The following is a 17,010-nucleotide window of genomic DNA, read 5'->3' on the forward strand; positions in this document are numbered from 1 at the left end:
TAAGGCAGATTTTCGGACAAATCACTTACTCAAAGTCCCAGTTGTATGTCAATAACAACAACCCTCCATCCCAGTCGTATGTTAATAACAACAACCCTCCATCCCAGTAGTATGTCAATAACAACAACCCTCCATCCCAGTAGTATGTCAATAACAACCCTCCATCCCAGTATTATGTTAATAACAACAACCCTCCACCCAGGTGTTGTTATGTTCACGGCTGCATACCCGCCCACGCTCCACCTGCGTGGTCAGCATGACCACCATGGACGAGCCCTGCTCCCAGGTCATCTGCCAGAAGTCAGGGCAGGTGTTGGGCAGTGGCCCCTGGCACGCGATGTAGCGGTTGATCAGACTGGAGGCCGGGATCTCCATCTGAAGAGAGAGAGGAAAAATAGAGAGAGGGGTGGGGAAAAAAGAGGAAGTGGTGAGAGGACGCGGTCCGCCGGGGCCCGGTCTCTTCATCTTTTTGCCTCCGGAGGGTTTACAATAAGAGGATGTGGTGCTACGTCTTCCTACCCTGAGAGCTCGGCTTTTAATTTTCTGAAGAAACTATCACACTCCAGCAAAATAATCCTGAACGTACTTCTTTTCATGTAAGGAGTACACTGATTTTTACAGCCATTATTATATCACGGCAGGCCTTCTTAAAATGTTGGTTCCCATTGTTCAGAACTGTTCAGAGCAGAACCTTGCACAACCCATGCTGCACAATGGAGAAACTTACCACTCTTCTGCGGCGGTGAGAAAACTTCAAAAAATAATATCACAACTCCTTTTAGTGAGTGAAGGCTAACGTAAGAGACAAGAAATAGGAAGTCGCGTCGCTTCCTACTGTCAATGTACTGAAGCCGCCGCTCCGGCCTGGAAGACTGCAAAAAGCAGTTTAAAATGAGATGTGATATGAAGACACGCGCGAGTGCGTGCGTGCGTGCGTGCGTGCGTGCGTGCGTGCGTGCGTGCGTGCGTGCGTGCGTGCGTGTGTTCATTGTTTGGCCCCATTGGGCTGTATTTCAGCACCCTGAGAAGCTGCGGCCGAGTAGTAAGTTTCCAAAAAGTGCGGCATTCGGCGAGTTTGTGCCGCGAACAGTTATAAATGATGGGAACCAACATTTTTAATAAAACAAGATGGAAAAATTGCGTCTACGTCCGTCCACATCCTGACAGCTTCTACACCTCCACTAATAAAGCAATGAACCTCCATGAGTTAAGACGCTAGAAAAGATAATATCCCAAATAGAACGTGTCGGCGGAACCGGGCGAAGGGGGCTGCAAGGTTTTTTCAGAGAAAAACATGGGACGCCACGCGAGCGGCTTCATCGCTGCGTGGAAACAATCCTCTTAATTAACTCCCCGGTGCAATCACGACAGGAACCTAACGATCCACACTGCGTCGGTGTTTTTACTGATGTGATTGTCAACAGAAGAGAACGCCCACCCGCTCCCCGTGTGATAACAGCCGTCTTCACAACAATGGAGAAGGGCGCGAAAGAGAGGGGGAGAGAGAGAGAGAGAGAGAGGAGTGGGGGGGGGGGGGGTGAGGAGAGATGGCGACGAGAGGGAGGAAAACTCACGTTGATGTAATTTGCATTGATGTAGTCATCTGTGCTTTTCAGAATGACCCGCGTGGCGTCGTCTGGAGAAAACGGAGAGAGGACAGGGTGGGGGATAGGGGGTCCGCGTAAAGACAGAAAAAAAAGAGAAAGGAAACAATCGTGAGAAAGAAGGACAAAAGAGGAGGATTACACCGGCGTCATTGACAGCGGCAATCAGTTAACATCCAAACAGCGTTTAAATGCACAAACATGCAGAAGACTTTATTTATTTAATTATTAATGTGGCGGGCCTTGCCACCGACAGTGGAAACGGCACGCGCATATGCGTGAAAGCATGAAATGACTGGTTCTTAAAAAGTCCAAGCTAAAAAAAATATATGGGATTTTTTTTTTTAAGTTGATAATCCCACGGATTACGACTCTATTTATCAACCATATGAGAGAGAGAGAGAGAGAGAGTTTGACGTAATAACAGTGAAGGGAGCACGTACAGGGGGAGATGTCTCTGTAGCGGTTTTTGGAAACGTTCTGAGGTAACTTGGCACACAGCATGGTCATTCCCGGCCTCTTCCGGTAAAGTTGCTGTGAAGAAAGGAATCAATTCAGAACATCCACTCCAATCACCCAACTCCTCGCACACGGCACGCAGAAATGTGCCGGGAAAAACCCGCTAAGTCCACATCATTTAAGACACACATGTGCAGCATGGGCAGTTTTTAACCCAAAAACACACGACGGAGCTCTTTGTGCGTCCGACGTCTGTGAGATAAGCTATGCAGTTTAGAGGCATAAGCAGAAGAAATATGTCTGAGAATGCTGCCATGTCTGGCTTCACAACACAACTGGCTTCCCTCGTAAGCTGCTTTCACTGACACACACACGCACACACACACCAGCACATTTTAAAAGATTACAAGCTCAGTATATGAAGGCTCAGACTGGTCTTCCTGTTACAGGGGCTCGGGGTGACACCAATAACTACAACTACACTCTTTACAATCCACTCCTACTCAGGCGGGTATGAGTGTTTGCAATCTTTAGTGTGTGTGTGTGTGCGTGTGTGTGTGTGTGTGTGTGTGTGTGTGTGTGTGCGTGTGCGTGTGTGTGTGCGTGTGTGTGCGCATTCCTCCCCACTAATAACCCAGTGAGACACTAAAACAGGAAGCAGTTAAAAGCGCTTTTGATAAACAGCAGGAAGTCATGTGAATGTGGCTGAGGAAACAATATGCCACACGTCTCTCCCTCCCTGGCCGAGCAGGGATAAAGCTGCCATTTCCTTCAGCTTTTCTACAATATGTGTGTGTGTGTGTGTGTGTGTGTGTGTGTGTGTGTGTGCGTGTGCGCATATCAGCATGTGTGCCACCCCCCCTGGCCGCCCGCTGGCGCCACTCACATCAAACTGTGCAAGTATGGCTCCGCTGGTGAGGCCTTCCTTCAGCGCCACCATGGAGTCCCTCCAGGCGTGCTGGTCAATCTGGGCGGGGTCCTGCGGAGACTTCTCCGGGATGTACTGGAAGTCCGGCTCGGAGTCGGCCTTCTCCTCCACCACGTCGTAGATGGCTGTGGAGGGAACGCGTCACCGTTTAAAGACGTTTGACCTCGAATGGGGTGTGTGTGTGTGTGTGTGTGTGTGTGTGTGTGTGTGTGTGTGTGTGTGTGCGTGCGTGTATTTGTGTGTGTGTGTGTGTGTGTGTGTATGTTTAAAAATGTCATTTTAATAGAGTGTTTGGTTTTAAAGGATTGGTTCCCAACTCTTCAACCCAGGTCTGATTAAAAAGCTGGTTCCCATCAATTATAACTGGTTCATACCACGACCTCACTCCACGCTTTGCCATTGAGAAACCTCTGTCACAACTTCTCGCTGCGCTTAACGGAAACCCAAGGTTGCAAAAGCTGCATTTTCTCAGGATCGTCTGGGTTTTATTGACTCTTTCACTTCCGCAAACCGGCCTTATTTTATTTTTTATTTTTTGGCTATACCCACTTCATCGTAAGAGACTATGGCAACCTACAGCACAACGATAGGAACCAACATTTTTATTAAGGCCTGGGTTGGAAACGCAGAGTCTATCCTTTTAGCTGTAGTAGCAAATACACCCAGGATCAGAGTCACTGGCTCCCTTGCCTTCAAGCCCGTACGTGTAATTTCGGCCTGGTGTTTGCCCTCAAAAAAAAGGATGAAAAGGTCAGACATATTTAAATGACCCGTGAGTTTGTGTGAATTCAAAACGCTTATGCAATCATATATGCACTTTTATGTAAGACCAAAATGAACAAATCCCTCTGTGACCCATTTAAAATGCAAGAATCTCCATCTCTCATCATCGCCCTCGTCCCTGATCCTCATGCAGGGAAAATGTTTCGCCGGTCCCTTCGGGCCGCGGCGAGCGAGCGACAACTGAAAGGACGATGGATCGAAACATGGCAGTGAAGGATTTTACATACTGTCTTTAGAAATGTTGCTTCCCGTGTATCAATACAGAGCGCGTGAAGAGACTGTTTTTTTTCCCGGTTGCGTCCTCTCCGTAACGTTGGTGCGGGGTAGATTACGGCACCGGCGATGGCTCCGGCGGGAGACTGCAGATGCTCTTTCTGAACCCAATCTCAACTCAATCTCCATTGACCCGCACGCGAATGTCAGGGTTTTATCAAAATATGGCGGCGATTAACATTCTAGTCATTGTAAAACGGTTTATGACGGAGCAAGGGTCTGGTTGGGAAATGCTGGCGCTCGCCTCCGGGGTCTCTATTTTGACACAGGCTGAGGAGGATTTATTGATACGATGTCATATCTATGCGCCTTTTGCGTCGGCCTCAAACCAATGGCGGCTCGGGGTTAGGGTTTTTAACGGCAACTTGTGTCCCGTTCCGCTCCATTCACACCCTCCTGTTGTTTGTCTGGTCTCAGAAACATGATCAGGACTCCGCACGCCTCCCCAGACTCACCCCACCAAGAATCCCACTTCAACCAAATTCAACCAAATGTTTTTTCCTGTGGGAATTTCCACTCCTGCCGGCTCCCTCCGCCGTCTTTGACACCTGACTATAACATGGCGCTGAACCGACTCTTCTTGCAGGAAATACTCACGCCTTTCTCTCCGATTTTTCCCTGGGATGAACAGTAACTTGTCCAGCTCGCCGTATCCAACTCTTACCCTTGTTGTTATGGTCTGTCCAAGCCTATTCCTCCCCTTACTGTGAATGACTCCCATCTTACTTTGTATGCTGTGCAAATGTCTTCCCTTTCCATCCCCAGTTGAGCAATCACGCCACTTCTGAACCGGCATTCTCCGGATAAATCCTTTTGCTTTCTGCCATCTCACGCATGATGTCAAAATTACATCACATAATGATGCCCCCCCTCCCCCAGTAGCTGTGGCAACCAGGGAACGGTAGGCTATGTGGGGAATTCCCCCAATGTGGTGACGTGTGTTTCCATAACGACTGGATCCCCCTCTCGCTACACGCCATTCTTCCATAGGCAACCTTTATAAACACAAACACTCATTGGGGTGTTTTCTACAGCCGCGCCCAAATACGTGTAATACGTACCAAAAAAACAAATATACCAACGTCCTACATGTTAGCTTCACTGTCTACATCTCCATCTTGAGGAAAAGGCAGGCAGATCAATCCATTTGGGGACAGGTCTCACGTAAACCCGTCTTTAATATCTACGTCAGCTGGGTCTTCACAACCCGACCAATGGGCCAACAGGGTGCAAACTGGGCAGACATGGGCTGTTAAAGTGGAACCAGAAACGGTTTTGCCGAGGCTTGTGTCTCCATCTTCAGCGACTTCAGCAGGACATTTGTCTCAGGCTATACACTATCAGAGGCAGAGAGCCACCAGGCTGCGCCATCAGGAGGGAGAGGAGAGTTAGACGGTTGGAGGAGATATAGCCTCAAGAAGTGTGGTCAGCAGCACTTCCTCTTAAACTGGCTGGGCACCAATGGCGGTGTATAATTCTGCCCTAACGGGGTGGGATCTTTTGTTCCCATATCCCCACCGAAGGGAGATGCAGCTGGAGGGTCGGAGGCACGGAGGCAATCTTCTGATGGGCTTCAGAGAGTCATTCAGCAGGCGCTCCCCATCGAGCTGTAAATCGTCTCAGGGCCGCCAGGAAGGAGTCCTCGTTCGGGGGGAAGTGAGGAGCTCAGGTGGTAAGGCACTTAGTAAGTTAGTAAGCAGCATGCAGTAGGTAAGGTCTTGGATTTATGCTGCACGAGTGCCAACAACAACCTAAAAAGCGGCAAGACTCCAGCCCCGTCTGTGCTGTTGTGGCGTCCGTCCGCGGGACAATGAAAACAATGGGCGGGGTGAGCACATTCCCCAAAGGGCTGCACAAAGCTCCAGCCTCGGCACGGACAAAAGGCCGCTTCGGGACTACTCTATATGTGACAATAACCTCCAAAAAAGCTATTGTTATTTTTCCTCACATACTCAAGCACGCTGGACGATGCATATATGTACAGAAGTCCAAATTTCAGCAAAATAATAAAAAATTAAATAACATTTAAAAAAAAAAAGTAAATCGGTCACAAACCTCCTGTCGGATGGGGTCACAGAGCAGAGGCGCTGGTCAAGAAGAGCGGCTTACCGTTTGGTCTGACCAATAGAATGAGCTCCCCGGAGTGGCTCTCGCAGCTGGCCTTGATGAACATGACCACCTGGTCGTGGGTGTGGTCCGAGATGTCTCTGCCGTTGATCAGGACGACCTGGTCGCCCTCGTTGAGGCGTGGCACGCACAGGTCCGCCTGCGGGGGAGGAGGAGGAGGAGGAGGGAGGGCTTGTCAGTTTAGTTGGCATGCGGTGTGTGTGCGTGCGTGTGCGTGTGTGTGTGTGTGTGTGTGTGTGTGTGTGTGTGTGTGTGCGCATGCGTGTAAGTACCGATGTGCCTGGAGCCACTCGAGACACAATGATAGGCATCTTTTGGTCGGCTCCTCCCTGGAAGCAAACAAACGGGCAAGGAGTCAGGATCTGGAAAATAACTTAATACGCAAAGCAGCATTCTGCGAAAATGTGAATATGATTAAATCACATGACTTAAAATTTGTATTTTAACAAAAAGTTAAACAAAGAGAAAGCTAAATAAATGTGAAAAAAAAACAAAAAAAAATGAATGAAGTATGAAATAGAAAAGCCAAGTTGCCTGCCATGACCCTAGGAATGAAACTGGAATCTATCGTCGACAGTTCTCGTGCATCACAATGAGACTTGAGTCACCGGGGTTGTACAATAAATAAAAGTTTCCTCACCTTGACGTTAAAGCCAAAGCGTCCGTGTTCATCGGGTCTCATCTTGATCAGCACCAGGTTGTCGTGAGGGACGACGCCGTTCAGCTGAGTGGATTCACACACAGAGGATGAAGGGGTTATGAACGGAACTGGAGCTACATCACTGGTTTTACTGCCAGCAAGTTTAAAACACAGCAAGTGAAAACACTACTATAATAATTGTAGAAATAAAAAAATAAAAAATCATTGTTTTATTATATATTAACAATAATAAACCCTCAATCAGGAAAACCTTTGGGTCACATGAAATGCACCAAGGAAACAAACTGATATCTGAATGACATGTTTAAAAAAAGATGGTTAAATGGGTTTTAAATGTTTAGATACATATTATATACATATGAATAATTAAGTATGTATTATATCACAATATAATCCATTTGGACACGATGAAATGATAATATAATAAAAGCAGCTGATCAGATACTACATTTGACATGAATATGCAACGTGGAACACCAGCACTTTGACCAGGAATGCACTGTCAGCTTTGGAGGTATATCGAGAAAGATTCTTCTTTAGGCTCGCTCAATCTGTTGCTAACAGTATAGGCCTGAATGGGATACTACACCTATACCCTAACCATACCACCTAAAATGTGTGGCGCTGGCTCCAAAATAATAAAATAAAAGGAAAGAAAAGATGAAAATGAGATTGAAGAACCTTGGGACCTAAGAGCAGGGTTATAAAAGGTAGGGAACTGCTGCTCTAAATCGTTTCTCTTATGTACTATGCAGGCGTACCATATAACATCATTTAGCACATGGAAGGGCTTATTATAGTGACTACCACAAGGAAACTACATTGCTTAATTTTGACTGCCCAATGCTACTCACCTAGAAATCACTTTCTATTCATGCCTGTAATTCTCATCTCAGTGTCTCTTAGTTCATCCTGCATCGCGCGGGGCGGGGGACGCCGGCTCAGCCCGAAGCAGGATGACCCGCGCGCCCCCCCGACCCGCGTGCCCCGCGCCCCGCGTGCCCCGCGCTCACCGTGGTCTTGTCGGCGTTGACGGGGACGTCGTACATCTCGTTGAGGTGGTTGTCCAGCAGGCTCTGCTGGGAGTGCGCCTGGATGATCTGGCTCAGCGTCTTCCTGCTCAACTGCTTGGGGGGCAGAGCCGGGGGCTGGCCGTCCAAGCCCTCCGGAGAGCTGGGAGAGAGAGGGATAGAGAGAGAGAGAGAGAGAGAGAGAGAGAGAGGAAGGACAAAATATGGCAATGAGAGTCATGTATGCAGGATTTTGAATTTCAAACTGCAAAGTGTGACTAACAAACAAGTAGTTTAAAGGTACAATCAGTAGTATGGTTTTATTTTGCCGCCATGTATGGCGTTGTTGGTATAGTTTCTATGGCCGCCTTTAGGGGGCGCTATTTGTCACTCGTGTTATATGGTTCAACAGTGATGGTAACTACCCTAAAATATAAGGTTGGAACTAGCTTGCAAACTTATTTTCTTGGATTAACCCGTTTCCTGTTACAATTAGGGCTGAGTAAGATAGTGTTTCAATTTCTGAATCAATTTGAAAATTGTAATATCAATATTTGTATTGGACGTCGAACCTGCCCAACACCCAAGCCCCGTCTGCTTCTCCATTACTCACGCGTGCGGTAGTTTCGAGGTACTTTCACGATAAGAAGAGTAACAAGATACGAGAAAAAGTCGAGCAACGAGAAAATAAAAGCGCACGGACGGGAAAGTAAAAGCGCAGGAGAAGCACCGGGGTGCGTAAATAACATTGTGTTAATCACACCGCGTCAACCTCAAGAGAAGGTTACAAGGTAAGCAAACCTTTTTTTGCCCCCATGAGATCCAGACGGTTAAAGGCAATGTGTGTGTGTGTGTGTGTGTGTGTGTGTGTGTGTGTGTGTGTGTGTGTGTGTATTGGCGATGATGCAACATGGAAAATTCAGGTAGAGCTTTCAGCAGCAGCATGGTTAAGTCTCAGGGGTGTCAATGTAAGTCATTGCAGTGTGTGTGCAGACATGCTCCTTGGGGGTGTGTGCACCAGTCAAAGCACATTGCCTTTGTTTGGGCTGCTGCTGGTGCCACTTTGTGTCTTTAACTCACACACACACACACACACACACACACTCCCACACACACACACACACACACTCCCACACACACACACACACACACACACACACACACACACACACACACACACACACACACACACACACACACACACACACACACACACACACACACACACACACACACACACACACACACGTTTACTGTGGGTCAACAGGAGGTCGGCTCTCAGCGCAGGGTCGGATCGCAGCGTCTCCACGGGACCGAAAATCAGATCACATTCGCAGGACCGCTGCGCCTTCACACAATATTTTGGATCGTATCCTGACGTGTGAGCAACATGTCGTCTATCTTCTTGTTAATTTTTAGGCTTCTCGTAAAGTGCCAATTTTTTTGCCCATTTATTGTTCATTTCTTTGCTTTGTTGTTTATATTTATTGTTAGGTTTATTGTTATTGCTTATTATTTTTTAGGATTATTGTACATTTCCAAATGTTCCTATCTTCTAGTTCATTTTCAGGTTCATTCCCTATTATAATTTTCTTTACCCCCATTTTTATTCTTATTACTTCATTCTCTTTGCTTGTACTTTTTAGTGTGAGCACTTGTGACACTGCAATTTCCCTCCGGGGATGAACCAAGTATCTATCAATCAATAGTATTATATCCTTATTATTGTCTATCAATGCAATTGCTATTATTATAATGTCACATTTTCACTGCTGTCTCGCCAGACTATAGATGTATTCATATAATATTAATTATACCAGTTTATTACTGCTACTATCATTGCCTGCCCATATTGGGCTCACTCACTCATCTCTAATTTATATGTTATTACGACACAAGTTTGGCGGTTTGGTTTGTCCTCAGCTCTATGTGGTTTCATCATGACATTACGTTACATCCTGTAATGTTAATGATAAGCTGCGAGCACACGCTTGTGTTTATCGCTGACAGAGGGCAGCATATGTACGGATGTTGTGACGTTTATGTGTGTGAGTGTGTGCGTCTGTCTCACACTGGGTGCAATGCATGCTGTCGAAGGAAGGTGATTATGTAATCTTTTGGCTCTGCGACCTCAAAGTGAGGAGACTTGGCACAGCATGTGTATTTGGGATTCTCTATGTGTGCGTGCATATGTGTGTGTGTGTGTGTGTGAGTACAGTATATATGCAAGTAGACTATTGTAGGTGGGAAACTAGCGCTGTAATGTTACTTAATCAACCTGGTTTCAAACTGAGAGGCGTTCCATCTGTTTAGTGTATACACATACACCCACACGCGCACACACTAATGCATGTGGGTGGGCACACGCACACGCACGCACACACACACGCACACACACACACGCACACACACACACACACACACGCTACCACCAACAGACCAGGGGATGTGTGCTGTCTGCAGTACATTTAGGGTGAGTTTGCTCCAGATCACACAGAGGAGGACAGCTGAGTATTATTTTGGCCGCAACGCCGACAGGCTGCGATGAAACCTGATGAAAGCTTGAGCTTGATTTAAAAACAAAAAAAGGAGAAGAGGAGTTACAAAGAGCGACATCAAGCCGTCGTCCATCTTCACCGACTGAAAGAAACAGACCCGGAAAACGACGACAGGATGCCGGAGTGGGATACATTTCCTTCGGAGGGTTCGCTAATCTCGAGTTTTTATACAAACCGACACAGCGTTAAATATTGAGTGAAATCCTTGAGTGTTGGGCGCAGGGTGGCACGACACCAGCACGTTATTTGCCCCCGGAATTTCAATTTCAACAATATTTTATGAATGTTCTTAGGAATCTCTGTGTTTTTTTTGGGTTTTTTTTTGGCTCCCTGCTGATTCCTCATTCCTCATAAGTCATAAAGAATGAGATTAAAAAGCACAGGAGAGGACACAGGTCAGGAAGGCAACCCTGGATATCCCCCGCAAAACACAGAAAAAAAAAAACACTTTAAAAAATTTATAAAAAGAGAAGTACAAAGAGAAATAAAAATTGTAAATTCATAAATTTTACAAAATTTGATTACATTTTTTTTTTAAACATTTTTAATTTCGTTTTTTTTATTAGTTATCTTAAAAAACCACGTCAAATCACTTTATTCCACACGGGAGCAGCAGCTTTACGGCCAATTAATTTAGAGAATTTACCAGATATTTTTGAGTCTATAAGGGCTATAAACACAGAACCCACACACAAATAACACACACACAACACACACAGCGGTATAAACGACGCCTCGTCTCGGCCCTGTTGTATAAGCTCCCGTCGCTGCTCTGCGCTGTAAACACATATTTTATGGCCTGCGTTTCAAAGAGCTCCGTCTTTCCACTCAGCTCGGTCGTGCGACGCTTGGAGAGGGCGTGAGCGGCCACAGAGCCACAGCCAGACACAGCGGCACTGGAGCTGATGAGTTCAATTAAAAAGCCAAGAATTAAAAGGCTGCCAGGGATTTCTTTTTGCGAGCGGGTGTGTTCACGAGGGTGTGTGTGTGTGCGTGTGCGTGTGCGTGTGTGTGTGTGTTTATAAGGGGAGAGGGCAGGTCGTTTACGAGCTAAGTTTCTTTCTAAGTGGAGTTTTACTGCCGCGCCGCAAAGTTACAGGCTGTTGGTTTGTCCGCTTGTCACCCGTCAGACGGCAAATACGATCAAACGGTAAAACGTGAAAGGCAGGAAGTGAGGGCTTCGTTGTTCATCTTTGTTGAGCGGTTGGTATATTGTCAAGAAATGCAAACCTTGACTCATAGTGACGCTGCTTGACGTGACCATATTAGTCCGACATACAGGAGATGCTTCTTTAAAGTGGTAATCCGTAAGGTCGTCCGTGTTGGATGGATTACTCAACGGGTCTCCATTTTCAAACAGCAATGTTTATTTTGAACATCCGGGTTTACCCTCATCTTGGCTCCAAGACGCTAATTTTCTTTTCCACCAAAGTTTGCCTCCCTGTGATCCGTTGATTCGTTTGTTTTCTCTTGGTCACTCGAGGAGGTGGGGGTATTTTGTCATTGGAGGGGGTTGTTTTTTTTGGTGAATGTTCAACCATATCAACAGTTTACTAACCACAACCAGCTACACGGCTTTATCCCTGTTTGCGTGTGCATCCAACCGCCGTTTCTCAGAAAGTTCCAGCTTGAAAAAAGATCGGATTACCACTTTAACCTTCAATTTTTTGAATTAATACGCAGATGTATGATACATTTTGATATTGTGTGAAGTGCTTATTGCAGTGATAAATTCCCAGCCTTCTCCCATAACTTTGCGCTGATGTCAGGCATGTGCGGGCGAGGGCCTTACGGGGTGGAGTCCAGGCTGATGCTGTTGGCCTGCGTGGACGCCGCCGACTTGTGGTTGGAGGAGAAGACGGGCAGGCTGGGCGAGGCGTGGATCACGTGGTCCACGAGGTGGCCGACGGACGACGGGCGCAGGCGGGTGCCCTCCTGCACGAACAACGAGTTCCTGCCGGGGCGCACACATCCACATACTTTATTCACCCCCGGAGGGAAACCGTTGTTACAGCAGATAGCCACAGTCGGTTTTATTTTTCATTTTCATTTCACTTATTTAGGTACATTCACATCCAGTATATGAGGATTTTTTTCTGGTGAGGTTTGGTGGATTTGAGTAAGGGCCATCAGCATTAAAAAATAAAAAAAGCTTTACAGTCAACAGGCGAATAAAAAAATAAATAAAATTGGATCAAAAAAAATGTAAAATAGAAAAAATAATAAAAATTAATAATACAAATATTTAATATTTTATAAATAATAAAATATTACAATTAAAATATATACAAATGGCCAAAAATACAAAACAGAAATTTTATTTAAGATATATAAATGTGATGCTATGCAAACATCAAAACAATAGGCATTAATAATAAAGTAACAGGAAAATAATAGGAAATAATTGGCAACAAACCTACAAAATGAAACAATAATCCTTTCACGTCAAAAATAGGAACTTGTGCAAGGTTGCATACGTATATAAAATCTGTACATATAATGTGTAGACCCGGGTGCAAACCAAAATAATGATATCAATAAAATGTACAATATTGCAAAAAAAAAAAAAAAAAAAAAACAACAACAAAAAAAAACAGAGTTGACTTGCTGATGGACTCACTGGTTGGGCGTTCCCGGCGGAGAGCGTGTAGGGAGGCTCTGGGTCTCCAGCCTCTCGTCCGACAGGCTGTTCCTGCTCATCTCTTCCCAGTCCGTGCCCCCAACAAGCTTCCTGGCCAGCGGCTTGCTGGGAGACCTGCTCGGACCAGGAGCAGCAATCGGTTACACCGCTCGGGCCACAAGGGCCTTGAGAGGAACTCCCAAGATAATTCAGCTACTTAAACATACTGCAGGTGGTTATCGGAAAGAGAACAAACATTTCACTAGGGCTGCAAACTTGAAATGTAATCTTTTGCGCATTTTACGGCACTATCATAGTATAAGTTTATAATATTGTAATAATACATGTATACCTACCATCTGTATATCTGCTATCTGAATATTGCTATCTATTATCTATTGACACTGGACATGGGAACATAAACATTTCCTCAATCCAACTGAAAATAAAAAGCCACCTAATTCCCATTTAACTAATACATTTCTAAGACTTTTCTAAGATTTTGCTAAAAAAATTCTGCTTTCATTTGGATAGAAAGATGTGAATGTGGAATTGAACGATTTTAACAAAACGGTCACCGCTCTAGCGTCTACAACGGCAACAATATTACCTGGCGAACACTCTGTCCTTGATGCCTTTCTCCTTCCCATACTGCACCGACTGCACCTCCGTTCGTCCACTGCGAAAAAAAATAAAAATAAATAATTAACGGTCTAGGAAAGAAAAAAAAAATGAAAAAAAATCACCTAAAAACTTGAGAAAGATCAACGAGCAGCGTTCACTTTCAAACACGGCCGACAGCGCATCATGGACGGGCAAAATGTCTGATCAATACAGAACTGTTCTAAAACGGTAAATATCAATATTTATCGATAAAATTGTTAAAGTAATGATAATACATCAAAGCCAAGACCATGTAGAGAGGGGGCGTCTCTAACTGCAGTGGGAAAATGTTCTACAACACTCCCAACAGGATACTTAAATTTATAAATGACCAACATTGTGTTTTTTATAGTTTCCTCTGTAATGTACAGTATATAACATTTATGACCTGATCCTTGAGTCACAAGTGCAAACGTTCTCGCCAGCACCAAGAACAGGTGAGAATGGAAAAGGTTCAGGTACAGCCAGCTCAACCCAAAGGATGGGCGTGGCTTCTGAACACGGGCGTGGTTTCCAGAAGCGATCGATCGGCTGCATGTGAAGGCGAGAATGAGTATCTGATGACGTCACAAGAATCAGAGAGAGAGAGAGAGAGAGAGAGAGAGAGAGAGAGAGAAAAAAAAAAAAAAGAATGGCCGATATCAAATAAACTTCGGGGCGCTCTTCTATAAAAAGATTAAATAAAACATCAGCGAGAGACAAGAAGGCGGCCATAATCTCATCACTTATGAAACAGCGAGCGCGGCGTCGGACGCGTGTCCTACCCGCGCCGCGGCGCCAGTCGAGATCTCAAGGGCACAGGACTCGCGCGCCGTCAGACCCCGACATCACAGCTCCCCGTCGTCCCAGACGCGGGCACGGCTGCTCAATAATGCATCACAAGGCTTCCTCACTCCCATTTGATCTCTCACTCACATTTCAGAGGAGGAATAAAACACTTAAAAGGGCGGTTTTTTTTTTCCCCCCTCCTCAGCGAATCGGAGTTGTCACAACACCATGTGTGTGTGTGTGTGTGTGTGTGTCTGTGCTGGGGTGTACGGAGGAAGTTGTATTATTTTTTCATTTTGTCCCAGCTCGTCCAGAAATGTTCCACCTCAGCCCCCGATCAACAGCCCCGCGGAGGAAGGAGGCAGCGTGTCAACGGTAGAAAGGCGATTTGTTCGGCGGGGATGGTGGCCGGGTGGCAGCCGCGCTGCGTTGCTGTCAAGTGGCTCCCGCTGAATAATTTAAGAACCCGGGTCTCACGTGCACGCGCGTCTCTGTGCACGTGGGCCCGCATGCAGGCACATGAGGGCGGTTGTGAGGATTGCATAAGGACTTAAAAACGGAATTTATTTGTTCCCGCCCGCTTCCATCTGAGCATAATGGGTATTTTTTTTTTACCATTCGTTTGCCCCACCTCACATTCCTTCACCCATTGGAACAAAATGACATCCAGGTAACGATCAGTGTCCACGGCAAGAGACTGAAAGGCTCAGGAACTGCAAATAAATAAATAAATAAATAAATAAATAAATAAATAAATAAATAAATAAATAAATAAAGTAGTTGGGCGTTTCGTCAACTTGTTTTGTTTTCCTCTTTCCCCTAAAGACCATAAATAATTGAGTTGGTGGTTTTTCTGCGAAGCATCTCAGCACCTCCTCCCCGTCACACAACCCCGAGGAGCTGCCCCGACCCGACGCTGTCCGCCGTCCACATTTATGGTTTACGTCGAGAGAGGAGAGCGACGGAGAACCCACGGGTGTTAAGGGAGCGAGGGCAACATGGACAGGAAGTGAATGATAATTAATAAAAAATAACCTCCTCTCCGCTGTCCCTGATCTGTCCTACCGGTATTTCAACCCAGAGTCAGGGGTGAAGTCAGGCAGGTGAAGACCGGCATCACGACGTGAAACTGACACAGATTTGGTCTCACCATCCCAAAAAAAAAGTTATGAGCGACAGTAGATGTCGACCAGCGGACAGCCAGTGAGCGAGTCTTCCCTCCGTCCTCAGGCTGAAACATAAATACATTAAAAAAAAAAATGGCCGTAGAGTGTGGTTGACGTCACCCGTTGATTTCGTAAGGGCACAATGTGAAGCCTCGAGTTCGCGCTTACGCTCGCTCTCACTTGCAGGAAACGGAGCCCCTGGAATCCGGGCGCCGAGGCAGATTCTTGGCACGCTGAGGTGGAGAGTGAAACCACCGGACGGATAAACACGCCCCCACCTTTGCTCGAACGAGAACGAGAGGCCCGTCAGTCAGGGGAACCACGCCCCTCCAGGAACCGCAACCGAGACGCCCAATTTGAAGAAGTAAACCAACATACTGAGAGGCCCTTAACGCTTGAAAAAAAAAAAAAAAAAAAAAATATATATATATATATATATATATATATATATATATATATATATATATATATATATATATATTTATTGACTTTGTAAACTCCTTTTTTTCCTGAAGCATCCAGCAGCTGAACTGCACTTTAAAGCATTTCTGGCTCCAACACCGGGCGGTGATGGCTACCAGGGCTCTATGCAGCCACGCGGGCGTGTATCTACAGTACGTAGAAGAGTCAAATCAGGTGTTACCAGTATCTGAACTTGGAGCCCAGGGTGAAGTAGTGCGCGAAGAAGTTCTTCTGCGGCGGGACGGGTCTGTCCAGTCTGAAGAAGGTGTGGTGCTCCACGCAGGCCTTCCACAGGTTCTTACAGGCCCGGTAGTTCACCATGTTGAAGCCCAACAGCGTCTCCCTGGTCTCCGTCTGCCCGGCGGAGGGATGGCGGAGGAGGGGGGGGGAGGGAGGGGATTGGAAAACCACAGACGCGAGTGAACGGGTTCACGTCGCGGGGAGCAAGGAGCAAAGAGAAACAAGGAAGTTGAAAGGAGCGGCGGGGAACGTTTCCAACGAAACAACGAAATGTCCATGAATCCACACTGACACGGGGGGGGGGCTCCTCCATCCAGCAGAGTGATTGATTAATTTTGATTGTAAATGCAGTACTGTACGTGCAGGTCCACTGTGAAATTTTACTCCAACTCCAACCAAATTCTGATTCTTCTGTAAACTATGTGTCAGAACAGAGATCTACTTGTTTGTACAAAAGTGGTGCAAAAATAACGTGCATTACTATTATATAACATTATTATTATTAGATATTCAACTAGTAACAGGAGAAGTAGTGTATATTGGTCTTAGTAGCAGTTGTAGTAGTACATGCAATATTTTACTACAGACACAGTGAGGGATTAAACGCAGTCTGCGTCAGCTTGGACACGGACAGCAGGGGGTTCATCTCAAACTCCCTCCAAATACACCCCTAACTGCGCACGCACGC

The 17,010-nt window shown here is 46.0% G+C and overlaps 1 protein-coding gene across 1 annotated transcript in view; it reads right to left on the reverse strand.

Annotated features, from left to right (window-relative positions):
- Positions 1-17,010, reverse strand: part of LOC307243923 (tyrosine-protein phosphatase non-receptor type 4-like) — a gene marked incomplete at its 3' end in the record, with an annotated part of 79,640 nt that overhangs the window by 5,866 nt on the left and 56,764 nt on the right. The window contains 12 exon segments of the mRNA XM_080018892.1: positions 229-375; positions 1,575-1,636; positions 2,048-2,138; positions 2,950-3,116; positions 6,157-6,313; positions 6,447-6,503; positions 6,815-6,898; positions 7,849-8,008; positions 12,196-12,357; positions 13,024-13,161; positions 13,634-13,702; positions 16,264-16,436. Coding sequence (XP_079875018.1) covers positions 229-375; positions 1,575-1,636; positions 2,048-2,138; positions 2,950-3,116; positions 6,157-6,313; positions 6,447-6,503; positions 6,815-6,898; positions 7,849-8,008; positions 12,196-12,357; positions 13,024-13,161; positions 13,634-13,702; positions 16,264-16,436 — 1,467 coding nt within the window.

This window comes from Zeus faber (genome assembly GCF_960531495.2).
Source record: "Zeus faber genome assembly, chromosome: 18".
NCBI lineage: Eukaryota > Metazoa > Chordata > Actinopteri > Zeiformes > Zeidae > Zeus > Zeus faber.